Genomic DNA, 23,150 nt, shown 5'->3' with positions numbered 1-23,150 from the left:
ATCTACATATCTGTAACCATAATATTCTCTAAAACCAACCGTTCCATCCCATTTCCAAAAGCAGCATGCAATAATCAAATTTAAAAAACAACAGTAGACTTATCTCATTTTAATATCAGATAACATGATCAAGACAGAAACCAACAAAAAGTAAAGTATGTTTCTCCTTTGCTGGACATTTCCTTGTAATCCCCCCTATATGTCTAAATCCACAAAGTACACAAATACACATTCATACAGAATCAATGAAAGAACTAATATGTGATTAAAAATCAAATAACCAATTCAATTTTGAAACATCTAAATGTACATGCGCACATACAATGTCACGTGTCAGGTCAGCAGTGCTTGTGATCTACAATTTATATTAAGGTTGAGAGTTCGTATAGAACCAAAACTGCTCATTTTAATTCAGTTTAACTTTCCGCAAAACAAGGATTAAAACAAAATCTATTATAACATGGCCATTATCAGTTTCTATCACACCTCTGCATGTGAAGAATGGGAATGCAAGGGACTTCTGATGCGTCTTGTCAGCACGAAATGTGCAATACACAGACCATTAAGAAATCATCAATTTTGTGCAGAGTGATTTGAGGTTTATGCGTCTCTTTCCGAGCAGTTTGTCTTATCGGAAACACCCGACACACACTGCTAAAACACTGGCTCTCAAACAGGGAACGAGGGAGGACAGAAAAGGTAACAGAACATGCAGAAATGTTACATTCTACAAAAAACACACACTGATACACAGCACACACAATGACAGTAGTAAATAATATTAACCCAGCTTGATACCAAAACATGACAAACCAATTAAAGAGATATCTGCAACAATGTAGTGCTTCTGGAGAAACACAGGGCATTCCCTTTAAAGAAATAGAGAGTCCCAAGACAAGGGTATAAGAAGGTTTTCACTAAAAAAGAAAATAAATAAATGACCATCTAAAGTGTGACTACACATCTTTAAGATAAGCCTAGAAACCCAAGCTCTGATTATAAAGACCAAATTAAAAACAGTTGAGTTACATGGTTTTCGCAAGAGCAGCTTTTATCACAGGATAAATGGTGAAATCAAACAGATCAGCAGTCTTTCCACTGCTTTGATATTCTGCACAAGATGTTTGCCCTCTTTGAGAAAAATATACAAACGGAAGGAATGAAGTAATACAGGTGAATAGAATTGGCTGAGAACAACACCTGTACACACTCAGAATAAAGATGGTATTCTTATAATTTGGAGAATCTTATATCTTAGGAGAGAGACAGATTTATTTTAATTTAATTTTCATAACTTGAGGAAGGAAATGAGAAGGAAAGAGGAGCGAAGGGAAAGGACGAAGAATGAATCTATGGGATTCTGTCAATGTTGAAAGCACAGTCTGAGGGTTACTCAAGACAGCCGGTTTCTCTGACTGGTCCAGTAAGGATGCCATTCATCCCCAGTCACCCAACAATGCCCATTAGCTGGCATCCTCTTCCACGTGCCGTCCGTCTCAGTTCCGCAGTACCAACTCATAGCACTGGTACACAAACTGAGAGACATCGGGCGCTCTGCACCTTACAGACAGCTGAGGAGAGAGAGAGAGAGAAAAGATTAGTGAGGCATTAACAATAGATTTAACACTGACAGGTGCATCCTTGTCTCTTACATTTGAGTGCATGCTTGTAAAATCTTTTCAAAGTGAGACAAAAGGAGATGGAAAAAGACAGAAAATATGACTAATGCTGAATCCCAGCCAGCAAACTATTATAAATCTAACTGAGCCAACAAACCTTGTGCAACTAATGCACTGCTATGTAAGAGACTTAAACTTGACTAACCGTTGTCTTAATCAGAGTTATAAACAAAAAATCTGAACCTAAACAAATAAAATGATCCAAAGGATCCGATGAAGAACGAAGATTAACAGACGAATTCAGACTGAAGTAAGAGGAGCGACTGTTTGAAGAGGTCGGCATGAGAGGAGACCTCCAGCTACTGTAACACCTGCTTCCCTCTTTTGTCAAGTGAACTCGACTTTGGGTTTCTAACAGACCAATCCCAAGGAGGAAAGCCGGTAGGTACACACTCTTCCTTCTGGAGAGAGAGGGGTCATTTCAATTGCACATCATTCCTTTCCTAAACTCCGTTCTCTCTGCGTTCTTTTTTTGGAAAGAAATGATTTTGTCTTGGCTATATTCAGAATGTAGTGGATTTGCGCACACAGTGATGACACCGTCGCTGTCTCGCTCTGTAGCATCAGCTCGCTGCATGAGGAGGCGTCTTTATTAACAGTTGCATTGTTCTATAACTTGCCTCATGAAATAAAGTGAGATTAACGGGAAGAGAGATGCAGCACAGGTGGGCGGTGGGCAGGAACCAGAGAAAGAAGCGAGAACGGATGGCACTAAGACTCAGTGAGATGTAGCAGTGGGTTGCGATGTTGGAGAAGGGTGTAATCAAAAGGGGAAAGGAAACAAGATGAGATGGTGGGATGAAGGGAAGAGTGGAAGCAGCAGGGAGCTGCGCAGAGGGCTGTTAGGAACGCCTTCACATATTTCTGCCTTCAGACGTGAGCGGAACCGGTCCGTGCCATTAGACGCCTGGTTGCTATAGGGATAACTCTGGAGCTTTGTGAACATTACTAGTTACTTAGAAAACACAACATAACAGAATTGCAACCCTACCATATTACCCTTCCACTGTCTTTTCAGGGCATTCATTTGTGCGCCTGTGATTCATAGAGTTACAGGACGGTTTTATGAAGTGGCTGTTAGTGTGACGATAAGGAGAAGGAGGCTTATCGGACCCATGCAGATGTTTGGGGGGGTTGCGAGTCTGTTTAAAGCATGTGCTGCAAGATGACAATTTACTGTAAAGAGCAACTCCTTTGAAGAAAGCAATTGAAAAAAAATGTAGGAATGCTCAGAAAGGACAAAAAGAAGAAAAATATGGTGTTTCAGAACATGTTTAACTCATTGTTGAGTTCATTCATTGCAACTACAGCCTTTGTGCCAATTGGATTTTACATAAAAAAAATTCTTAAAAAAATTCACCAATAATGTAAGAAAGAGGTCTAAAATGTTGCAGAATTCTCCAAAAACCTCCAAAAATAATTATCACTGGCCATCATGTTTTGCTTGGTCTTATTTAAAAGGATAGTTCACCAAAAAATGAAAATTCTGCGATGAGTAAAATTCCTTTGTTCTGCTAAAACAGGGAAAATATTTGCAACAATGTCAGTAACCAAACAGATCTCATCCCCCAATAACTCCCATAGTATTTATTTTCGCTACTGTGGCAGTAAATGGGGGATGAGATCTGTTTGGTTACTGACATTCTTTAAAATATCTTCCTTTGTGTTCAGCAGGACAAATACATTTATACTGGTTTGGAACAATATGAGGGAGAGTATAAATGATGATCGAATTTTCATTTTTTGCTGAACTATCCCTTTAAAACTGTTAAAAAACTTTAACACTGGGCATACGATATATGAACCGCTGATCTAATCTCACCAAGTAAACCAGGACAGCCACTGGTGCTACTTCCAAAAAAAAAATCTCCTAATTTGCTTCGTCAACAGTTCCTCTTCAAACAATCACGGCCACCTTAATATTTTACGTTTTTCCATCAGCATATTTGATGTGGACCTGGTTTTTTATGATAGACATTATGAAAAAGTAATACGAGAAAATGTGATTGTGTAAAGGAAGCAATTTATAAGACGTGAGAAGTTTAGGTCTTTAGGTAAATATTAAAGTAATCAAACCTCCACATCCTGCATTGTGATGTCATCATCAAGTGCAGACATAAGCGCAGACACACAAAAAGGAAAAATAATCAAAATCAAACAAACCTAATCACAAATGCACAGACATTTTTACATGTAGGCAAAACAGATGAGACGGAGGCGGTATAATGTTGAAACACAAATATAATATGTGCTAAATCCTGTTATGATAAAAGCAGCTGTATATGCTGATTTGCTCAGAAGAAAACAAGTAAACATATTAATCTCAGTCTCCAAGCTCCCAGGTGCACACAAATTGTGCCACTGGGAATAAAAATGGGTACTCAATTCTAGTTGCTTTCCAAAGTGGAATCTCCCACAATTGCGATCAAAAGGATGTGAGAATGAGCGAGGAGAGAAAAGAATGAGAGGATTGTCATTGGTTCCTCAAAATCCTCTTATCGCCATCCACCCAGGAGCCCTCAAATTCTGCCTGACCACAATCCTGCCACTCCGAACACACTGTTGATGCCCTAAAATGATTGGCATGCCCTCAACACGAAAACTGTCCCAGTTAATTACGTTAGGATACCTTGATTTAACCAGATTTTAACCAAAAGAGCACTTCGTGTATTGTTTATGTAGAGAGATTCAAGAAGGTATTGCTACAAAGAACCTGCTTGTAACTTATTTATATTATTCTGTGTGCAAAAGTGACTATTAAGGACACGACAAGGCAAGTTAATATCCATCTATATTTGATACGAACTCAAACTCCAATGAAAGTGCATTCTAAATGTAGTCTCAAGTGAGAATCTCTATTTGTGCGGCACACAACGTTTTTTGTGTTTCTCTCTGTGAGGCGGTAGGCAGCTCATCCTCAGTATGTTTTGGAATTGATCTACAGTCTTTGATCTCCCAGCAGCGCTTTCCCCCTTGACCCTCTTCTTTTCCCCTCACACATAAGCGCACACACAGATCATTGTCTGGCATGTTTCTTCACCATGACTCAGAAGGAACTAATAGGGGAGTTATTTTGTAAAACACACTCTCACACAGGTGGCCACCACCATCTCCTCCTGCACATCCTAATGCCTTTATTGATCTGTGTGTACGTGCGCATGCTCGAGCATTACATTGCTCTAGTCTCTTCATGTCCCCCTTTGTTTAATTCCACGTACCGTGTAGTTGGGGTTGCCGGTCTGCAGGCGAAGTTCAGCCAGCACCCAGATGCCATTGGTGAGTTTGACAGACTGGTACAGCATGTCCTGTCCCTCTACTGTTCTCTTGGCTATGGTGAAGATATTAATGCCCTGCAGCTTGTTGCTGGCTGCGTCTGTCAGGTGAGAGAAATGATTCGTTAATAAAACACAAACGTCATGAGCTATCAGATGTACTGAATCTCTGAAGGGGTCTCTATGGCAATCAGGCTGTGAAGCAGTATGAACTAATCCGCAGTTTGATTGATGAAAAGGAATTGTTCAACCCACAACTAAACTTTTGTTATTTGCTCGGCCTAAGGTCGTTCCTTACAGTATTATTTTCATTTTTCAAGAACTCTTAAAACTTTTTAGGGGACAAGAACAGAACTTTCCTTAATCATACAGGGTACAGTACGTGTTATTAAAGTAACACATGAAATAAAGTAAACAACCTTTTAGGTTGCTTTTATGTCCTTTTCGGGCGGCTGGTTATCCAAATCATAATCACTGTCATTGTATATGGAATAATATATGGAATGTTGGTAACCAAACAACATTGGACTCCATTGACTGCCATTGTATGGACACAAAACCACTCAAAATATCTTCTTTCGTGTTCCATAGAAGAAAGAGTTGTATAGTTAAAAAATGTCAAAAGCACCAAGATGTTTGTGCGTAAATGATGCAGACATTTTCATTTTTAGGTGAACAATCCCGTAAATCAAGATTCTCAAGAAATTAAGAATGGTTAAACAATAACCATTGAGTTTGAATTCGTGATTTAACTATATGCGTGACTCACAATAGCAAAACAAGTGGGGGCACAATATTTTCATCAATAATATTGCTTTGAGTGTGTGTGCGTGTTCCCGGCTGTGCAATTCACAATTACTTTATTCAAACAATCACGCAGATCAGGATCATTCCTAAAAAAACCCCTCCTGAGTTAATTACACCCAGACATGCCAACAGATCACCACTTGTCCTCTGAGACAGACCCTGACAGGAGAGTGTGCTTAAGTGTGACAGAGTTATACACAAAAAGAGAGTGCAGATAACTCTAGAACTCCTTCTTCCACTTTATATATGTTAATTTGTTTTCATTTACATATCTCTCCTTCTCGCTCTCTTGCCCCTAGCTGTCTCCCAATGCACACATGTGTGACCTGCATTCCTGTTACCTGAGTTGAGGTGGATGTCTTTAATTTGAAATTGTGACTCGTTTTCACTTGGAATGTCCTTCCAGGTGGCCAGGAACACCTGACGGTCTGGGAGAGGGATTAAAAAAAGAGATTTACATTATGAGAGCTGGCCTACGCGCATGCACGTCAAAATCACACACAGGCACACTCACCCATCTTTCCATCCTCTACGAAAAGCAGGCTGAGGGGATACTGGCAACTGAAGTAGAATACGTCAATGTTATTCTTCACAGCTACCTGCAAGCAGACAGAGAGAGAGAGAGAGAGACAGAGAGAGAGAGAGAGAGAGAGAGAGAGAGAGAGAGAGAGAGAGAGAGAGAGAGAGAGAGAGAATAATACTGTTACAATTGCAGACACACTTGGGATGTGAAAATGCACTCAAATAGCATTAAGAGCAGGAGGTTCACAGTTTCTGAAATAAAATAAGCAAATCTGTCTTTATCCAGTGCTTTAAAAGGGGGCATATATGCGGTTCAGAATATTAGGAAATGCAGGTCCTTTGATCATGTCTTGTTTGACATTTTGCTTCCCTCTCTCACTTTCCCTCTGCGTGTTTCCAAAGGTTGCGTTAAGCTCCTTGTGTGCGTGTACATGAATCTGCCTGTGTGTGAACTTCAAACATGCACAAATGCCTTTGAGGCAGCGCTCGACAAAAGGATGCAAGATGTCCAGTGACAGTTTGGGAAAAACAAAGCGAGTTTGTCTGTCTTGAGTAATTAGAATCAAGCTGAAGGATACACTGTTATGGAAACAACCCAACTAAAAACCTTTTCTATTAAATTTTTATCCCAAAACTAGTTATTTAGTTACACAAGTGCATTATTCACATTTTCTTTGACCTTTTGAATTAAACAGGATATTTTGCCCCTGCCTTCCATATGAAAAGGATCTGTTACCCTCTGTGTACCAGCACACTCAATACTGTTCATAGGTCGAGCTGTGATGTCAAATGCTGCAAAGAGGTTATGTAAACATGGCTTTGAACCAAGCAGCAAGATGTACGTGAACAGTTAGACAATATGTCTACTTTCTGTTTGTCTACATTCCAACCTTAACTGTAGTTGCAAAAAGTGCACAACAAAAATCCTGTTTTACACTACAAGGCAGACGCAGTACATGAGAGCGAAAAATTGGACAACTATATATAACAGAAAGGATTTTTTTTCTTTGTTTGATTTCAAAATGTAGCCAGACATAAAAGCCGGGGCTGAAGAGAGACCACAAATCAGTGTAACAAAATATCTGATGAAATGAAGCCAAAGAATGACTTTCCATCGTTCTGAAACCAACACCTTGTGAATGTATTAGCAGTCTGAAGCTGTAATAAAACTCGTCCTCATTTTCGTTCGATGTCTGTTAATCTTTTGAGAGCACGATGGATTGAGATGCACCCAGAAGAGCTTTGTGAAAACTGACAGCAGGTGCACAGCATCCCTCAAAATACAGACTACACAACACCACAGAGGGACCAGCAGCCCCACACCAGACGTCATGCCTTTGAGACTTTCCTCCAGCCAATGCATTCTGTAAGTTCTGAACACGACCTTCATTCCTCCTCAATTGTTTTTCTTCTAATAACTGCAGTAAACACATATTATATACAAGGCAAAAAAGGGAGATTAGACCAATTAAATGACTAATTAATCACAATTACATCCTGTGATGCGTTTGCAGAGAGAAACTGATCTGTTATAAGCACCTATTTGTGAAATGAATATAGTCACTTGTGAAAATACCAGCCGTTCTAATCCGAACGCACAGATTTTTAAAGGCTCTTGGTAAATCAAACCACTTCCAGATTAAATGAATAGTTCATCCAAAAATTCAGTCATGAATACTCAACCTTGAGTTGTTGCAAACCTGTATACATTTCTTTGTTCTGTTGAAAACAAAGATATTGGGAAGAATGTTGTTGTCAAACTGTATTTTTCAAAATATTTTATTTTCTGTTCAACAGAATGAAAAAAAAAACATTCATCATTTCTACTCTGGTAGTCAATGATGCCACCAGAAAACTCATTTGCTAACATTCTGTCAAATATCTTTCTTTGTGTTCAACAAAACAAAGAAATGTATACAGGTTTGGAACAACTAGAAAATGTGGGGGTAAATTATCCTTTGAAATCTACACGAGACATCAGTAGAAAGATCCAGAAAAAGTGAAAAAAATTGCGTTCATGATAATCCCTTTAACATCTAACATCTGAGTTCTGAACATGACATTAACTATTTACATATTAAATCTGTTAAGGATATGACAATGGACTTAAGATAAAAAATCTTCCTCTAATCTCTTTTAAAAGACCTCAGAGAGGAAGAGGGAGAAAAACAATTATATAAATAATTTTTACTGACTCCACGGAGAGCTTATCAGACAGAGCCTCGAACCTTGATTGATAGAGGACATAAGTGGACAAGGGCAAAGTGAGAAGCAGAGGAGAAGAGAGAGAGATACCCACTGTCTTTAGAATGGCTGTTTTGCAATGCACCCTCTATTTACACATTCTCAGTATCTCTTACTATGTATAAAGCATTATGCTGTATTAATGCTATGGAAATGTTACCTGTAGGTTGGTAAGAGGTTCCATTTTCATGATGGGGCCGCCTGTACTGAGAGGCAGGCTGATATCAATAGTCTGATTGGGGCTCAGAGGAGTGAGAATCTGCAGAGGACCAGCAGGTGCTAGACCAAAACTACAGGGAGACAGAAACACAGTCGAGCTTTATTTTTATCTACAGCAAGTATTACTCATCTCCAAAACTGAGGTTTTACTCGGTCATGGTTGTAATGGCTGGCAGAAAGTGCAATGTCATACAGAGTTGATTGGTCGGGATCTTTTTGACTGAGCCAGTAAGCAGCCACCCAGAATATCTGATCAACCTCAGAGGAAACCTCCAATTACCAACCAACCGTTTAAAATGCATGTCTGAACAAAAAATCTATATCCACATAAAAGGGTACATCTATATGCTGAAAATACCTAAATATCTAATATATTACTTTTAGGTTTTACTGAATTTACTTTACTAGACAGACTAGGTGCTTAATCAACATAAAAGCCCATTAAAATGTCTTTAAAAAAATATCTGTGTGCCCTTGAATGATCCAACTGCCAGGGTAAAACAAAGTTTTCAGGCAGGCCTCCAAACTGATTAAAAATCAGGGAATACACCAAAGAGTGTAGAACAAAACCTTGAACAGACCTCCAAAACAGTTTTCCACCCTGCCCTTCACTCACCTGTTCTTGTTGAACTGTATAGCAAAGTCAATCATAACGCTCATGGCTTTGTTGGTAAGAGACAAATCCATCTGGATGACCCCATTGCGCCGGGCAAACGTCCCAGAAATCTCCAGCCCTTTAGCCTTCATTGCTGGTAACCACAACTGAAACAGATGCCCACATCCTATTACTGAAAAGATTTACATTTATGCAATCGGCAGACGCTTTTATCCAAAGCAACTTACATTGCATTAAACTATACATTTGTTTCAGAGTATGTGCAATCCCTAGGATCGAACCCATGACCTTGGCTTCACCATGCTCTAACCACTCAGCAACAGGAAAGCTTACAGATTTACGATCAAGACAGCACCACTGCGGTGAAAATTGATTTAAAGGACAAGGGAAAAAGCACATAAAAACTGCTGAGGTCATAAGCAGAGTTATTGATTGTGAACATCAATTTATTCCAGACTTACAGCTTTAGGAGTGACGTAGGATCCACTTGGCATGCCGACACCTCCGCCAAGGTCAAAGAGGTCTCCTAATCCACCTCCGACAGCAGGAGCGCCACCCAGAGTGGCAGGCATGGCTGCTGGGGAAACTCCCAGACCTGCATTCATCTGAGAAGAAGGGAGTATAACAACCAATTACGACCTTCTTAAACTGTGAGGAGACCTCCAGGGAGGAGGCATGCAGAGAAATGAAGAGGAGAAAAGTGAAGGTGCGATTTAACAGCCCTTCAAGAACTTCTGTGATTAATGAAGGAAAGCCCCAGCGTTGATGCCAATCCACTCTAGTAACTAAATGAAGCAGATTTATCAAAGTCTGGGTGAACTGTACAAAAAACATTGTGACTTACCGAAGGACTTCCGCCAAGATCTCCTCCCAGCTGTGAAAAGAAAGTGGACAAGTCAGGCACAGCAGTCAGGAATGTTTTTCATGTATTATTAAAAGGTTAACTTCATTATAATTCACTCGCCCACAAGCCATCCGTGTTTATTTCTTCTGTCGAAAACAAAACGAAACTTTTGAGGAAAGCTTACCAGGGTTCTTATCCAAATAATGGACTTCAACGGGGGGCTGTTGGATAAGGTCCAAATTTTTCAAAGGCTCTTAGATGTTGAATGACATGGTATATGTCTTTGTGCAAGATTACTGTTAAAAATGGTCAGTTTGTGTGCATGTCAGGGATGATTAAATCTTTTGAAATCTACGTCACGCATAACCTTTCCAACATGATGAAGTCGTGGACATGGATCACAGAGGCAAATACATACAGCCATGTATTTTTGTTTTAAAACTAAATACACGTTCAAAAGTAAAAAACCAACAGCCCCACCAAGACCCCCTCCCCAGCTTTCCTCATAAGCCTCAATTTGTTTTCGAAAGAAAAAATAAACACACAGTCGGCTTGTAAAATGTAATTTAAAAGTTAACTATAACTTTAAGAGGGTGATGGGAGGAAGAAAGAGCAGAAGAAAGTGTATGACGGGAATTGAGTGTCCATCCGCATATTTTTTATGTGGTTTTTAAGTCACTAAAAAAACAATGAAGATAAATCTCTCTATAAATATAAATATTAAAATTGAAATTTTTGTTTTTCTTTGTTTTTGGTGTGTTATAAGTTGCCCATGCATGTATTAGACACGTAATTGTCTAATTCCAACAATTAAAACTCTGCAAGGACTGTCTGGCACTTCAGATTTTCATTGTAAAAGACTTTGTTACGGACTAACGCGAGATGAGTTTGATGTTGTTGTTTCTTTGTGTGATCTCTCTAAAGGCAGACACATTATCAGTAATTATGTTCCAACTAGAGGCAACAAATGTCGTGTTTATAATGGGGTTTATTGTCTTTGTTGAGTCGCGACGAGACATGGCATAACACTGGTTAAGGGCCGAAGGAGGGCCGAAGCACTCGCATTCTCTCGTATTTATTATGTTAACATTCTCTGCTATAAAGCAAGCTTGTTTCTATCACACAAACTCTGTATGATGTACAGTATTTGGTTGTTTGTTAATAGTCATTTACTCTTAACAAATCCTTTACATCCTGCTCGAGTCCCGTTGGCAAAGTTGTATCAGCTTGATCTTCATTTTCCGGATAAGATTCAGGCTCGAATTGATAAGGAAAGATCGATGCCATTTTATCAGCTGTTAGAAGTTTTGGAATCTGATGTTCCGAATATGGCAAGAGTATCTCCTCTTTGCCCCGCCTCTCTGAAACACGCAGATTTTTAACAAAGCTCATCGCTCTGAAAAGCGAGGTGTGCTATGATTGGCCAGTAAACCAGTGCGTAGTGATTGGTCGAATACTGCAAGCGTGTGACAGAAAAAATTGCCTCTTACCATATTTGGAACATCAGGTTCCAAATCAACTGTACTGACCACCTTACTTGAGTTTACATTTGGGCGGTCATAGTCAAGTCATACCACGAACTGATGTAGATTAGTGTGGGTACATGAGGCGTTTCAGGCAGGTCTTGGTGAGCATTCGCTTATAGATAGAATGCATCTTTTTATCCGACACTTTAATTTTTGCAATTTTACGTGTCTAATACATGTATGGGCAACTTACAACACACCAAAGTGTATAATACAAATATTTATTCGCACCATATAATCCCTTTGCTGCTAATTAATACGTTGTAACTACCTTACATTAATATGTCCTTATAAGTGTTACCACATTAATAATATAAAACGATGTAATATTAACAGTTTGTTTTCAAAATTTTGCTATGTCACACCATAGGACACATGAACAATTTATTCGTCAATTACAGATTTACAAAAACCTTTCTCCTGTGAGGTTGAATACAGTTTTCAGTCAGTAGCAAAGCGTCTGCATAAATTACATATGACAAAAATAAAAATTCACCGATATCACAGCATCTCAAAAGTAACTCTCAGACATAAGACACCTTCCACTGAACCCTTGCAAATCTAAAGTTCCCGTTTCCCTAGAAGTAACCATTTTCTCTTCACAGATGGGATGGAAATTCTGCACATATTAGAAAACATGACTAATGGAGTTGCTTTCCTTTCTCTACATCAAAACTACATAAAACATGTAATGAGACACACTAAACCTGCAAGACTACAACTACCAGCAAAACACAAAGGCAAGCTGCTCTTAGAGCCATACTGATCGGAGACCTGTTTCTTACAATGGCTTTGGGATACAGGGTCAGATCTAAGATCAGAACAGAGAAATAACTTCTAAGGATGAGCCCAGAGGTAAGAACACCCACACAGACCTCTCGATCACTATAATCAGAAGCAGGCTGGGGAGATTGCACCTCTGTCCTATGGGAAGCACTCAGCTGACAGAGAAATGAGAAATGGATGAAACATTTCCAATTGGGTGAACAAGGATGGAAATGATGTTGGGACCAATAAAAAAAAAATTAACCGCTGCCTCTTGTGCAGACAAACGATTTATTCTTAAAACTGTCCACAGAAGAATATCAAGGACTACATCTCAAGCCCCGCCCACTGGTTTTCTAATAACTTTAGCCACACATAGTACACACTCCCACATTTTTGATGATGACAAACTGGTAACCATTGCGTATTTTTCAGTTAAATATTCGTTTTGTCCGTAAGTTGCGTTTATGCTCGGAAGGCTGCATCACACAGCGCTCGTTTGTTGTATTGCCATTTTCATTATTAATAAGCACTTTTATGCTTGTTGTTTGGTATTAGATCAAAAGCTTTGTCACTTAAGTCTTAATTAATGGTCTATTGCAGGTTTTGACGTTTTTTGGTCCTAAAATATATAAACAATTCGCAATTTAAGGTCTGGTTTCGTCGGTGAAGATCTGGCGATCATGTCACTTCAGCGAAGGGCTAGCCCTGTGTGATATGTGCAAAAGTAAGGCTTTCTTTCACTGTTATTTTTATTTAGAGCGACAAAGCAACAAACATGCAACATTGTGCAGTGCTTGGTTGTGGAAGAACACAGTCGCTTCCTTCTGATTCTGATATTAGGAATGCGTGATTGAAGTTTATTTTTAAGTAAATTCCTGCTCACGTTGGTGAAACATTGTGCATTTGTTAATTAAGAGACTTATATTAAAAAGCAATGCTGTGCCATCAATATCGAATCTGACCAGAATGTTATGAGAGTAAAAATACATGTACGATGCTTCACTATTGCCTTGTTAGATATCGCTTTATGTGTCCTGATTATGTGTAACCTACGTGTCTAACCAAGTTTACAGAAGGCTCCAACTAAGCACGTAGCTTGTCAAACAGAAATGTACATCACAGGGCACCCTGCTGTCTTTATGGAACTGTTATCCAATTATAGCAGTGGCCGTTTACTTCCAAGTGTTCAATGCAGCCCGGCCTTAAAAACCGAGCGTTTCTTGAGCCGGCCTCAAAACTTAGGTAGAGAATATTTACTTATTGCTTTTTATGTTCTCTAATGTAAAAACCATGTGAAAGTCATAAGTAGTCATCAGACAACATTATAAAATAATAAAAACGGCCAGTTCAGGAGACCTTTAGGATCTTCATGTTACCCGTTATACTGATGCAGATATTCTTTAAATGAAACAGAAACAATGCATTACGTGAAGCAGCCCTCTGCTGGTGTGATTTGTAAGCCAATTACACACAAGAAAACAGATCCCCAATTCAAACGAATTAAATGACATGATGTGAAAGAGTGACTGTTTGTTTTTCTTTCACTTAGTTTAATTACCGTATCCGATTCATCACCCATCTGCAAGTGTAGCGTAAGGACAAAAGAGAGAGGAAACAACACAAAGAGTCAACAAAAGAATGAGAGGACGGGAAAAAGAATTCAAGCAAGGAAAGTGCTCTACTTATGCAGACCATCTGTGATTTCTCAACAGACATGAACACACTGGTTAAAGGGATTTTGACAGTGTGCTTTAAAGCCGAGGGCTGATCTGGGATCTTGTATTTGGCAAAACAGGTCTGGATCGGTCCCAAGTCAACACCAAGTTGAAATAAAGTCCCAACATGAGTGTGAGCTGAACGTATGTGGTTAATAAAAAAACACTTTACCCAAATAAGATTTCGAACACAATTACAGGAACAGATGGGTAATTAAGACTGTTTTCCCTCTATATTCAAATGTAAATTAATTTCATCACATCGAGAGAGGAACATACCAGACTATCCAGACCACCTCCCAGAAGGTCCATGGCTCCCATCTGCATAGAGGGCTGAACAGAAGGGATAGTGGCAGTGGGCGGGGCCAGATCCAGGTTCAGCAGGTCGCCTAGGAGATCACCTTGTGATGGAATGACAGCGGGTGGCGCTTCAGAAGGTCCGGTCTGGCCAACATCCGGGCTCTCAGCACTCTCACCACTGAATGAAAAAAGATTACTTACTAATGTTCAAAACTTCCAAAGGTTAAGTGAGTCAAAAACGATTTCCCATAAGACTCACGAGCCAGCACGAGCAGTAAGTCTCTTGTGCTGAACGCCGCGACTGCCCTCCACAAAGGCACTGGGGGGCTTGTGGTAGACAGAAGCCAGTGTACCGATATGGCAGATGAGCTCCTCCAGGAGGGTGGGCTCAATCAGGTCCGTCTCCTCTGAGATCAGAGGCTTCTCGGCCAATACCACCTCCTTAGCTGCCACGGGGTCTGTGGATAACAGGCGCCAGTAGATGTAGCCGCGATCACGCAGGTCAGGGTTATCCGAATCCTGAAAGTTAGAGGACAAAATGAAAGGTGAAACAATAGAGAACAGTGGAGAGTGAGCTATTTTTTACACTAAAGTAAAAACCACAACATAAACTAATAATAATAGAAAATCAAAAATTAAGAATTAAAAAAGAATGAAATTTAGAAGGTAAAATGCAACAGATCTGACATTTGGACTTTTGCCTGCCTGTTTGCATTAAATGTTAGGATTAACTTGCTAGCTTAGTAGCATACGTTTGTCATTCATATTTGAGAATTTGGATGAGAAAATGTAGTGCGGGGGTACAGTGTTTTCCCCTTCACAGGAGGTTTTGTGGCGAGAACATTTGGACAAGTGATCCACCAGCAACACCCAGAGCAATACAGCGGTGCGAGAATTAGATATGAAAGTCATAAAACACCACCTGGGATGGAGGAGGACATTTTGTATTCTGACAGAACCCTGGCGGCGACTACAGCCTGTGGCACTGAATCTCAAAGTTAATAATGACAAGATTCAATCTCAGATCCCAGTCTGACAGCACAGGCCCAAGGCTTCTCTGAATATTAACATCAAACACAAACGCTCTTTTGGTCTTACACAAGCAAACAATAATCTACCAAGCAGCAAATTGTATGCTTTTAAAATGAAAACAATAAGGATGTGTAAAAGCACACATTTCTAAAATCAATTTGTTGAGGGGTTGACTGATCGTCTAGAATAGTCACCGTACAATGGTATATGTATTAGATAGCAAGATAAAAGTCACATCGTTTTTCCACATAGTAAACACATAAAAAGTATAAAATAACAAATTGAACTATTACTTTTTTTATGCTGTATACAAAATCTGAAATAAATCAAGAGATGTTACGGAGATGCTACTTTTCTAGCAAATTAAAAGAAATCTGACATAAGCCTTCAGATCAAGAAAAGTGGTCCAACAAACTCTAACAGTGTGCATTCTACACCTTGGTTGAAGGTATTGCCAGGATAATAAATTCCAGTTCTAATTTGGGTAGAAGGACGGATCAGGACATCATACCACAGGGACTAAATAAACTTGTCTTTTGCTCTTGAAAACACCACTTCAAGTAAAAAAAGCTTCATGGCACCACACACAAACACTTTACCCATAATGCACTGCTTTAATTAACATGAAAAGGTTGTATGAGCTGGCCACCTGCAAATGAGACTTTCAGTGATGAACTGCTGAGAGTGAATCCAATCTGTAGTTGGCACGGAGGATGAGAACAAGGCTTAGAAGAGTTATGGTCAATAAGCAAAGGCTTTGTAATAATTTCAACACGCTGTTATTAGCTTGTGGATAGTCTGACTGTTTTCAGACAGTACTGGTCAATTGTATCTAATACTAGAATAGGGTAGGGCACAAGTCTTGATCTCCTGTAATTATTTTAATAATATTCTCCACCTGTAGTTACAAAAACAAACCTCTGAATATCTTGTTTGCTGATAAAACAAACTCTTCTTAGGAAAGCACCAGTCAGCCAGTCGCTCTCATTTCAGAAGACAGAAACACCTCCAGAGAGCATCTCCGAAACGTGTGAGCAAGTATAGATGTAGTGCTATTTTCCCACTTAAGTTTGTGTTTTGATATCTGTCTGTGTGAGTGTGTATATCTCACCTGCGTGGCGAGACTCAGCACTTGTTGCACCAGCTCCTGGGTCTCAGTGGGCTTCTTCAGGAACAACTTTACGATGGCTGTCAGCAACTGCAGCTGCACCTGAGAGACAACCATAAGAGAAACATGAACTCACATGGAAAAAAGTCCATCAATGAGGTATGAAATGAATTAAATGAAAATGCTAAGAAAAGTGATCAGAAATATTATTCTTATTTCTTAGTAAAATTTTGGGTGTCACATGAGCTTTCCGGTGCTTTTGTTTTATTGGTTTAATGTAATTTACCTGTGTGCTCTCATCATGAAAACCTTCCAGGAAGCTTTCCAGCAGCTCATCAGCATTGTCAATCCTCTCTGCGTACTCTCCCACAATCCAGATCATGGCCGCCCGTGCCTCAGGCTCATCCAAAGAGTCCAGGTTCTCACACAGGGTGGCAATCACACTTTCATACCTAGAAATACATTCAATATACAAAAATGAATCTGCATGAGGAGTAAAAATGGATGATGAGGCTTTTTGAAAATTCATTGCATGTTAGATTCATTGTCATGCCCTAGAGCATGACATATAAACACGAGAGAGAGAGAGAGAGAGAGAGAGAGAGAGAGAGCTAATAAATTGTTGTTGACAAAGGGTCAAGGACATAAGAAATTATATAACAAGAGTCCTACTTGTTGGGGTACTTGCGGAAGATGTCCTTAATGACCACAATAGCTTCCTGCACCACATAATTCACCTTGGTCTGAATGAGGTCAAGCAGTGTGCTGACACATCGCTCTGCTGATTGCTGTGACAGAGATATAACAGAAGACAAAGATTAACCAGAGATTAACTACAGAGCATAAATAACACCATTCAGAGATCTGTAAAAAGAATTGGTTTGTTTCAGTTTCACATCAGGACATCAGGTTAAGTGCTTTCATTAAGAGGGTTGAAGTTTCACGTTTAATTAAAATTAACAAATGGCAGTTTGATGAATGTTAATTAAATGATAAAATGTTATCTTAATCAGAGTCAGGCCAGCTCACCTCGACTTTAATAGCGCAGCGGCCGATGGCTCGAACAGCCTTACGCACAAAGTCTACATCCACCTCGGTGGCGTATTCCTTCAGCTCAGCCAGCACCTACACAATACACACACACATTAAGCACAGATTCTCATAAACACAAATGTCAAATGTCGATGGGATATATCTGCAGGAGTGGGTAAAATAGAGGATGTGCAAACATAAATTATTAAGTAGAGATCATGTTCCACAAAAGAGAGGAAGGAGATCTGATTGGCATTTTGTTGACCTGAGCAATGTTGGCCTGTGACGCCAGGCGGATCATGATGTCCAGCTTCTCCAGTTTGACGTAGATCGGGTCATTGTATTTCACGAAGAAAACCTTCATCTCATGCTTCAGGATTTCAGGGCTGAAAAAGAAAAAGTGAGAGGCTTACAAAAAGGCGAAAGATGTGTCATTGTGGAAGATCATCATCATAACTCAATGATTTTGAACACTTAAAATCAAGAAATATAGTTCAAGAATGTTTTAAACCAAACATCGTTGGAAAGTCAATGCGTACCGCAGTTGTTCAGTTACCAACGTTCTTAAAAAATCTAATATTCTGTTCTCCATTAGAAAGAAAGTCAAACAGGTTTGAAAAGACAAGTGGGTGAATAAATAATGACAGAAATGAAATTTTTGGGTGAACTATCCCTTTAAATTGGGATTTTTCCAGGATACAAACCATCAGCAGTTTGTAAAAACATTTTCCTTACTTTGACACCTACCGTTTCTGTACGATAAGGTTAATGTTCCTGAGGGCGACATACTGCAGTTCAGGCTCAGCTGAGAGCAGTGTGACTAAAGGAGGAGCAAGTTTCTTCAAAAGTGTGCCGTAATAGTCTAGATCCTTTGGAAGCATCTCCATAAACTTCATCAGAACCTTCACGGCGGACAGCACTACGGCAGAGTTAGCGTGGGACAGTCGTGGCGTTACACGCTCGCAGATACTGTGGGAGTGGGTAGAAAAAAAAGATTTAACAAAACATAAAAAAACAGTCAGACTCACCACTGCCTTCTAACAATCCCTTAAGAACAAAGTCATGTGGTGAAGCTTCTGTGACCTAAATTGGAGTATATATTTTTTAAATAGATTTTTCATTTGTAATTGTGCCAATTGATTTCTTGTAATCCCAAGATTGATCTGTTCATCTATTTCTCTGTAGTGGTGTGGAAGTGTCGCTTTATGTATTAGCCTTCATTAGAGAAACCCATTTAAAGGTCAGCACACGGGAGTTATGACATAAAGATTCTTTCTGACCTCTGTGACTCTCTGTCATCACGGGGTGTGTAGTTGGCCAGGCAGTCGAGGATGAAGATCTGACCCCACTCTGTGCATTCATTAAGAGCTGTCAGAAGCTTGTTAATGGTCTGAGGATTCAGGTCCAGAAGGTTGCTGTTAGGATGAGACTCTGCGATCTCAGACAGAGCAGCAACTGCGTTTGCTACAACCTAATGCAGGAAACATAACAAAGACATTAAACTCAATGCAGTCAGACCTTATAAGTTTGTGTGTGTGTGAGGTTTAGAGTTTCACACAACATCACCATGTAATTTTACACCACTAGAGACTAAATAGTGAGAACTAAATAGTGCTGGCATTCCATAGATGTCTTCACAATACAAACATAAGCGTAATATAAGCGAAAAGTAATATTTTGCCAGCTATTCATCCATCTTATACAGACCTATGATTAGCAACCCCTCACTTATATTAAGCTTAGACTGCCAAGAAATAAAGAGTGGGTGTTAGCCTAGACTATAGAGTAAACAAAGGGTCGGGATTTAGCTGTTCAGCAAGAAAAGCTTTGATGAAATGAACACCCGACTTCCAGCTCAAGAATAGGTGGGTTAACCATAGAAGAAGTTATCCTAAGAGCCTCACCATTGGATTGGAATCAGAGATCAGGTCCTTCAGGGTGTCCAGGAAGCCCTGGTCTTCTACCAGCTGGGCATTGATATCATGAAGCTTGGCCACACAAACAGCAGCGGTCTTCCTCACATAGGGGTCTTCATCCTTCAGACACTTCCTCAGGGGTTCACACAGGTACTCTGTGATCTTGTCCACTCGGATGCAGCCCATGGTGCGCACAGCCAGCGCACGGATCAGAGGGTTTGGGTCCTCACAGTCCTGCAAGAGAGACAGAGGGGAAACCATTTATCAGGCATAAAATACATTTTTAAATATATGTTATATATACAGGAATAAAATAGAACTGTTATAATATATATATATATATATGTGTGATTTATAATTGTAAATTCATATTTTTTTATCTCCTTCATTGACCTTTGGCTTTTGCCAGGTTTAACACCTCAACATTGCTATATAAACGGTAAAAACAACATTTGTTTAGAAGTTCGTTTTTTGCATTGGAAGGCAAATGGACTAGAAAACAATTTGCCTGTTCAAACTGCATTAAAATATGTCCTGATAAAATAAAACACTTATGTTCAAACCTTACCTTCACAAAGGTATTCACTGCCATAATAGCCATGTCTGGCTGGCTCTTGGCATAATTCATTAAGTACAGATAGACCAGTTTCTTCAGTTCCAAATTATCCGTCTGCATGCAGTTCACAACATCAGGAAACAAAGCGCTGTGGACGAAATTTTCAGATCAACTCCATAAATCCCACTTCGTATTATAAGAACATCATGATGGCAGATATACAACATAGTGATATACAACATATTGTGAAATTGTGTTTATAAAATCTGCAAGAAGTCTTGGTCGAACTGGCTCACCTGACATCTTTTCCCACTGTCATAGAAGCAATGACTTTCTTCACAGCCTCTTTTTTCTTCTCCTTCTTATCACTGTTCAGCTCTGCCTTGAGCTCAAAGATCTCCCCTGAAGGTCACACACAGCAAACATCAGTTAACACCAGTTATCCTGACTTTGTTTAGATCACGCACGCAGAGAGAAAATAAAGAGGTAGCAGTCTGACTTATTCATAAAAGAACGGTGAATCTATTCCATTATGAATTCTCTTCCAACATCTTTCTTGGCTTTGACCGAGCAACAAATGTGAGCGTATTTGCTTGCAGTTAAAAATACTCTCCTTGCACAATTGTGAGTCACATATTCCAAATAAAGGAATAACTGAAGATTTCAAAATCTATTTCAGACTGCAGCTCAGTTTGCTATTTCTATCCACTTGCCTTTACACAACATAAGACACAGTAAGAGTTCTGGATTCGGCACGGAAATTATGTTCCATCTATTTAACAGTGTTTTAAGTGTTAACAAAAAGTGTGATCACATGTAACTGCCAAGAAAAGTGTCGGCACCAATACTGATAGGCCAGCCTATTAGTTTGTGATATCTGCAGATACTGATTCTGAAGATTAAAATTTATATTTCTTAACTTTCTGAATGTTATTCAGACATATGACGACTATTAAAATTGAACATGAACCTGGCAAAGTTTCTTAACATTTTCTGTATACAGAGAACAAATTAATTTCATGTCGTTTTTTGATTGACAGGATATCAGCCCTGATCGTCACAGCCAATAGCCTATGGTGTGAAAAATTGCTCGAATACAGATTATTGGCAGATAATATCGGGGCATCTCCCATAAAACACAAATATCTTTAAAGAAAAACAGTGAATAACAAACCTTTCTTGGTAGTGGTGAAATACTTGGAGTCTGTCATCTTGGATCCCAAGCCTCGGTTCTCCTGCAGAAGAGACAGAAAGATTCAAAACAAGAGGATGAGAAGGAACGGAATCCAGACGTAGGATACTGAAAAGGTGCAAGCGCAGGGGAAAAAAGAGGAAGTCCAGTCCCTGTCCTGCCAATACTTTAGTGATGTTTCTCAGAGATTGTGGATGGGCAAAAAACCCACATTGTTAAAGCTTCTTTATTAGTCAGCAAATTATATATTCTACTGGAAGCAATTGTCCTCCCTCTGACTCTAAACCTGCTGTGAAGCATTTTCCCATTTCCTGTTATTGAACATCAGACTCTCACTATAACCTAAAAGGTCTTCTGAGAGGAAATGAACCATTAGATTCCAACAGCATTATCTTAAGGTTTAGCTGGCCTGATAACACGTCCAAAGAGAAACTATGGTCCAGCTAAAGCAAGATGTGTTTTTAACTTTGCATTTGCACCGAATCAACAAAATCAACTACACAAGCGCATGTCAATGATGTTGTTTTATAACCTTGTTTCCATGCAAAGTGCATTTTTATCATCTATGAATTATACACCAGACAGAAATGCTGATCCGACCCTGCTTACAGACTTAGTAAAGAAACAATGAATGTCCACTAACTCTTGACACGAATTAATCATTGATGAGAAGCCGCTGGTGTATTTCATTACAGCAAGTAACCAAAAACACAATTTCTATAACAGTACAATAAACTCTGCTAGATTAAATTGCAGATTTCCATACGAAATATGTAATATGTCATCAAAATAAAATCGACAGGCGACAAAGAAATTAAGTTTCTTAAAAAGCACTGTTTAAAATATATGCATGTGTATTAACTGTAGCTCATTACAGTTCAATACAAATAATAATAACACGTCGCCACTGTATTTTAGCGCATTTTTTGTATATGGTCATGAGCAAATATTTGCAAGATTTACCAAACTTAAGCCAAAAACAGTTTAAATCGGAGGAAGTGACAAGACACTGAAATTAACACATGGGACACTTCAGTCAAACCACGTACATGGGTTCACACCCTATGACAAAATAAACTAACGTTACTACCAATTCTGCTGGTTCACGTTCAGATTCACGTTTAGTGTTATCAGCACAACACAGCACAGATAATAAAAGCCGCTGTCATCGGACAAGACGTTGACACGAGCGAATTACAGTTGAAATATCCGATCTGCTAAGGCTGCACACTATATGTCAAATGACAAAATGTAAGATATGCCGGCTCGTTAAATGTACGTGGCGGTGAGGTAACCGCGGCAGGTGACTGTCATACGCGCACACAGCTAACCAGCAAACCCGTTTTATTTCGCCCAACATCCGGCAATTTCAAACCCCAAAAGTATCTACGTGCCTTTTCTCCAACTCTCAATGCGACATAGACCTCAACTCACACATAACTGACTTGCCCACTCCATTTTGGCGGATGAATGAAGCTGTTCGCGGAGACGTAGATGCTAGCTGAATGCTAACGGCTCGCGAGCTAAAGCTTCACGACCTTCTTAATCGGGGTTTATGCGAGCGCACTGTTAAGCCTTTAATCTAACGGACTGCATTACCGTCCAAGCACACAGAACTGAAAGCCACAGATAAGTAGAAAAGAGAGACCGTACCTCAGTTTAACCAAGTAGTGGTGCTGCTTACCGAAGTGTGTATGTGTACAAGTCGGCCTTCTTACTTCCCTCCTACCTTACACGTTTTGTCATCATATGATTCACACTTCCGCCTTCCGCCCTTGAGGACAGTTTTTACACTCCAATTA

The 23,150-nt window shown here is 39.5% G+C and overlaps 1 protein-coding gene across 2 annotated transcripts; it reads right to left on the bottom strand.

Moving 5' to 3' along the window:
* Positions 1-83: 83 nt before the first annotated feature.
* On the bottom strand, positions 84-23,109 carry ap1b1 (adaptor related protein complex 1 subunit beta 1). 2 transcript variants are annotated; one of them, XM_079485283.1, is made up of 22 exons: positions 23,033-23,109; positions 21,331-21,391; positions 20,453-20,558; positions 20,169-20,304; positions 19,589-19,834; positions 18,965-19,155; positions 18,432-18,653; positions 17,950-18,070; positions 17,682-17,777; positions 17,325-17,440; positions 16,939-17,104; positions 16,656-16,754; positions 14,772-15,031; positions 14,492-14,690; positions 10,204-10,233; positions 9,821-9,964; positions 9,360-9,505; positions 8,685-8,814; positions 6,273-6,357; positions 6,100-6,186; positions 4,898-5,052; positions 84-1,571 (listed from the first exon to the last, which is right to left on the bottom strand). In XM_079485283.1, exons 2-22 carry the CDS (start codon positions 21,365-21,367, stop codon positions 1,497-1,499), a joined length of 2,847 nt encoding a protein of 948 aa, XP_079341409.1. In that variant the 5' UTR covers positions 21,368-21,391; positions 23,033-23,109; the 3' UTR covers positions 84-1,496. The 2 variants fall into 2 exon arrangements, with proteins under 2 accessions (XP_079341409.1, XP_079341410.1); XM_079485284.1 differs by having other exon boundaries at positions 23,002-23,075.
* Positions 23,110-23,150: the final 41 nt, after the last annotated feature.

Source organism: Barbatula barbatula (assembly GCF_947034865.1).
Source record: "Barbatula barbatula genome assembly, chromosome: 2".
NCBI lineage: Eukaryota > Metazoa > Chordata > Actinopteri > Cypriniformes > Nemacheilidae > Barbatula > Barbatula barbatula.
The sequence above is the reverse complement of the archived record's forward strand: the minus strand, read 5'-3'. Positions and strand labels throughout refer to the sequence as shown.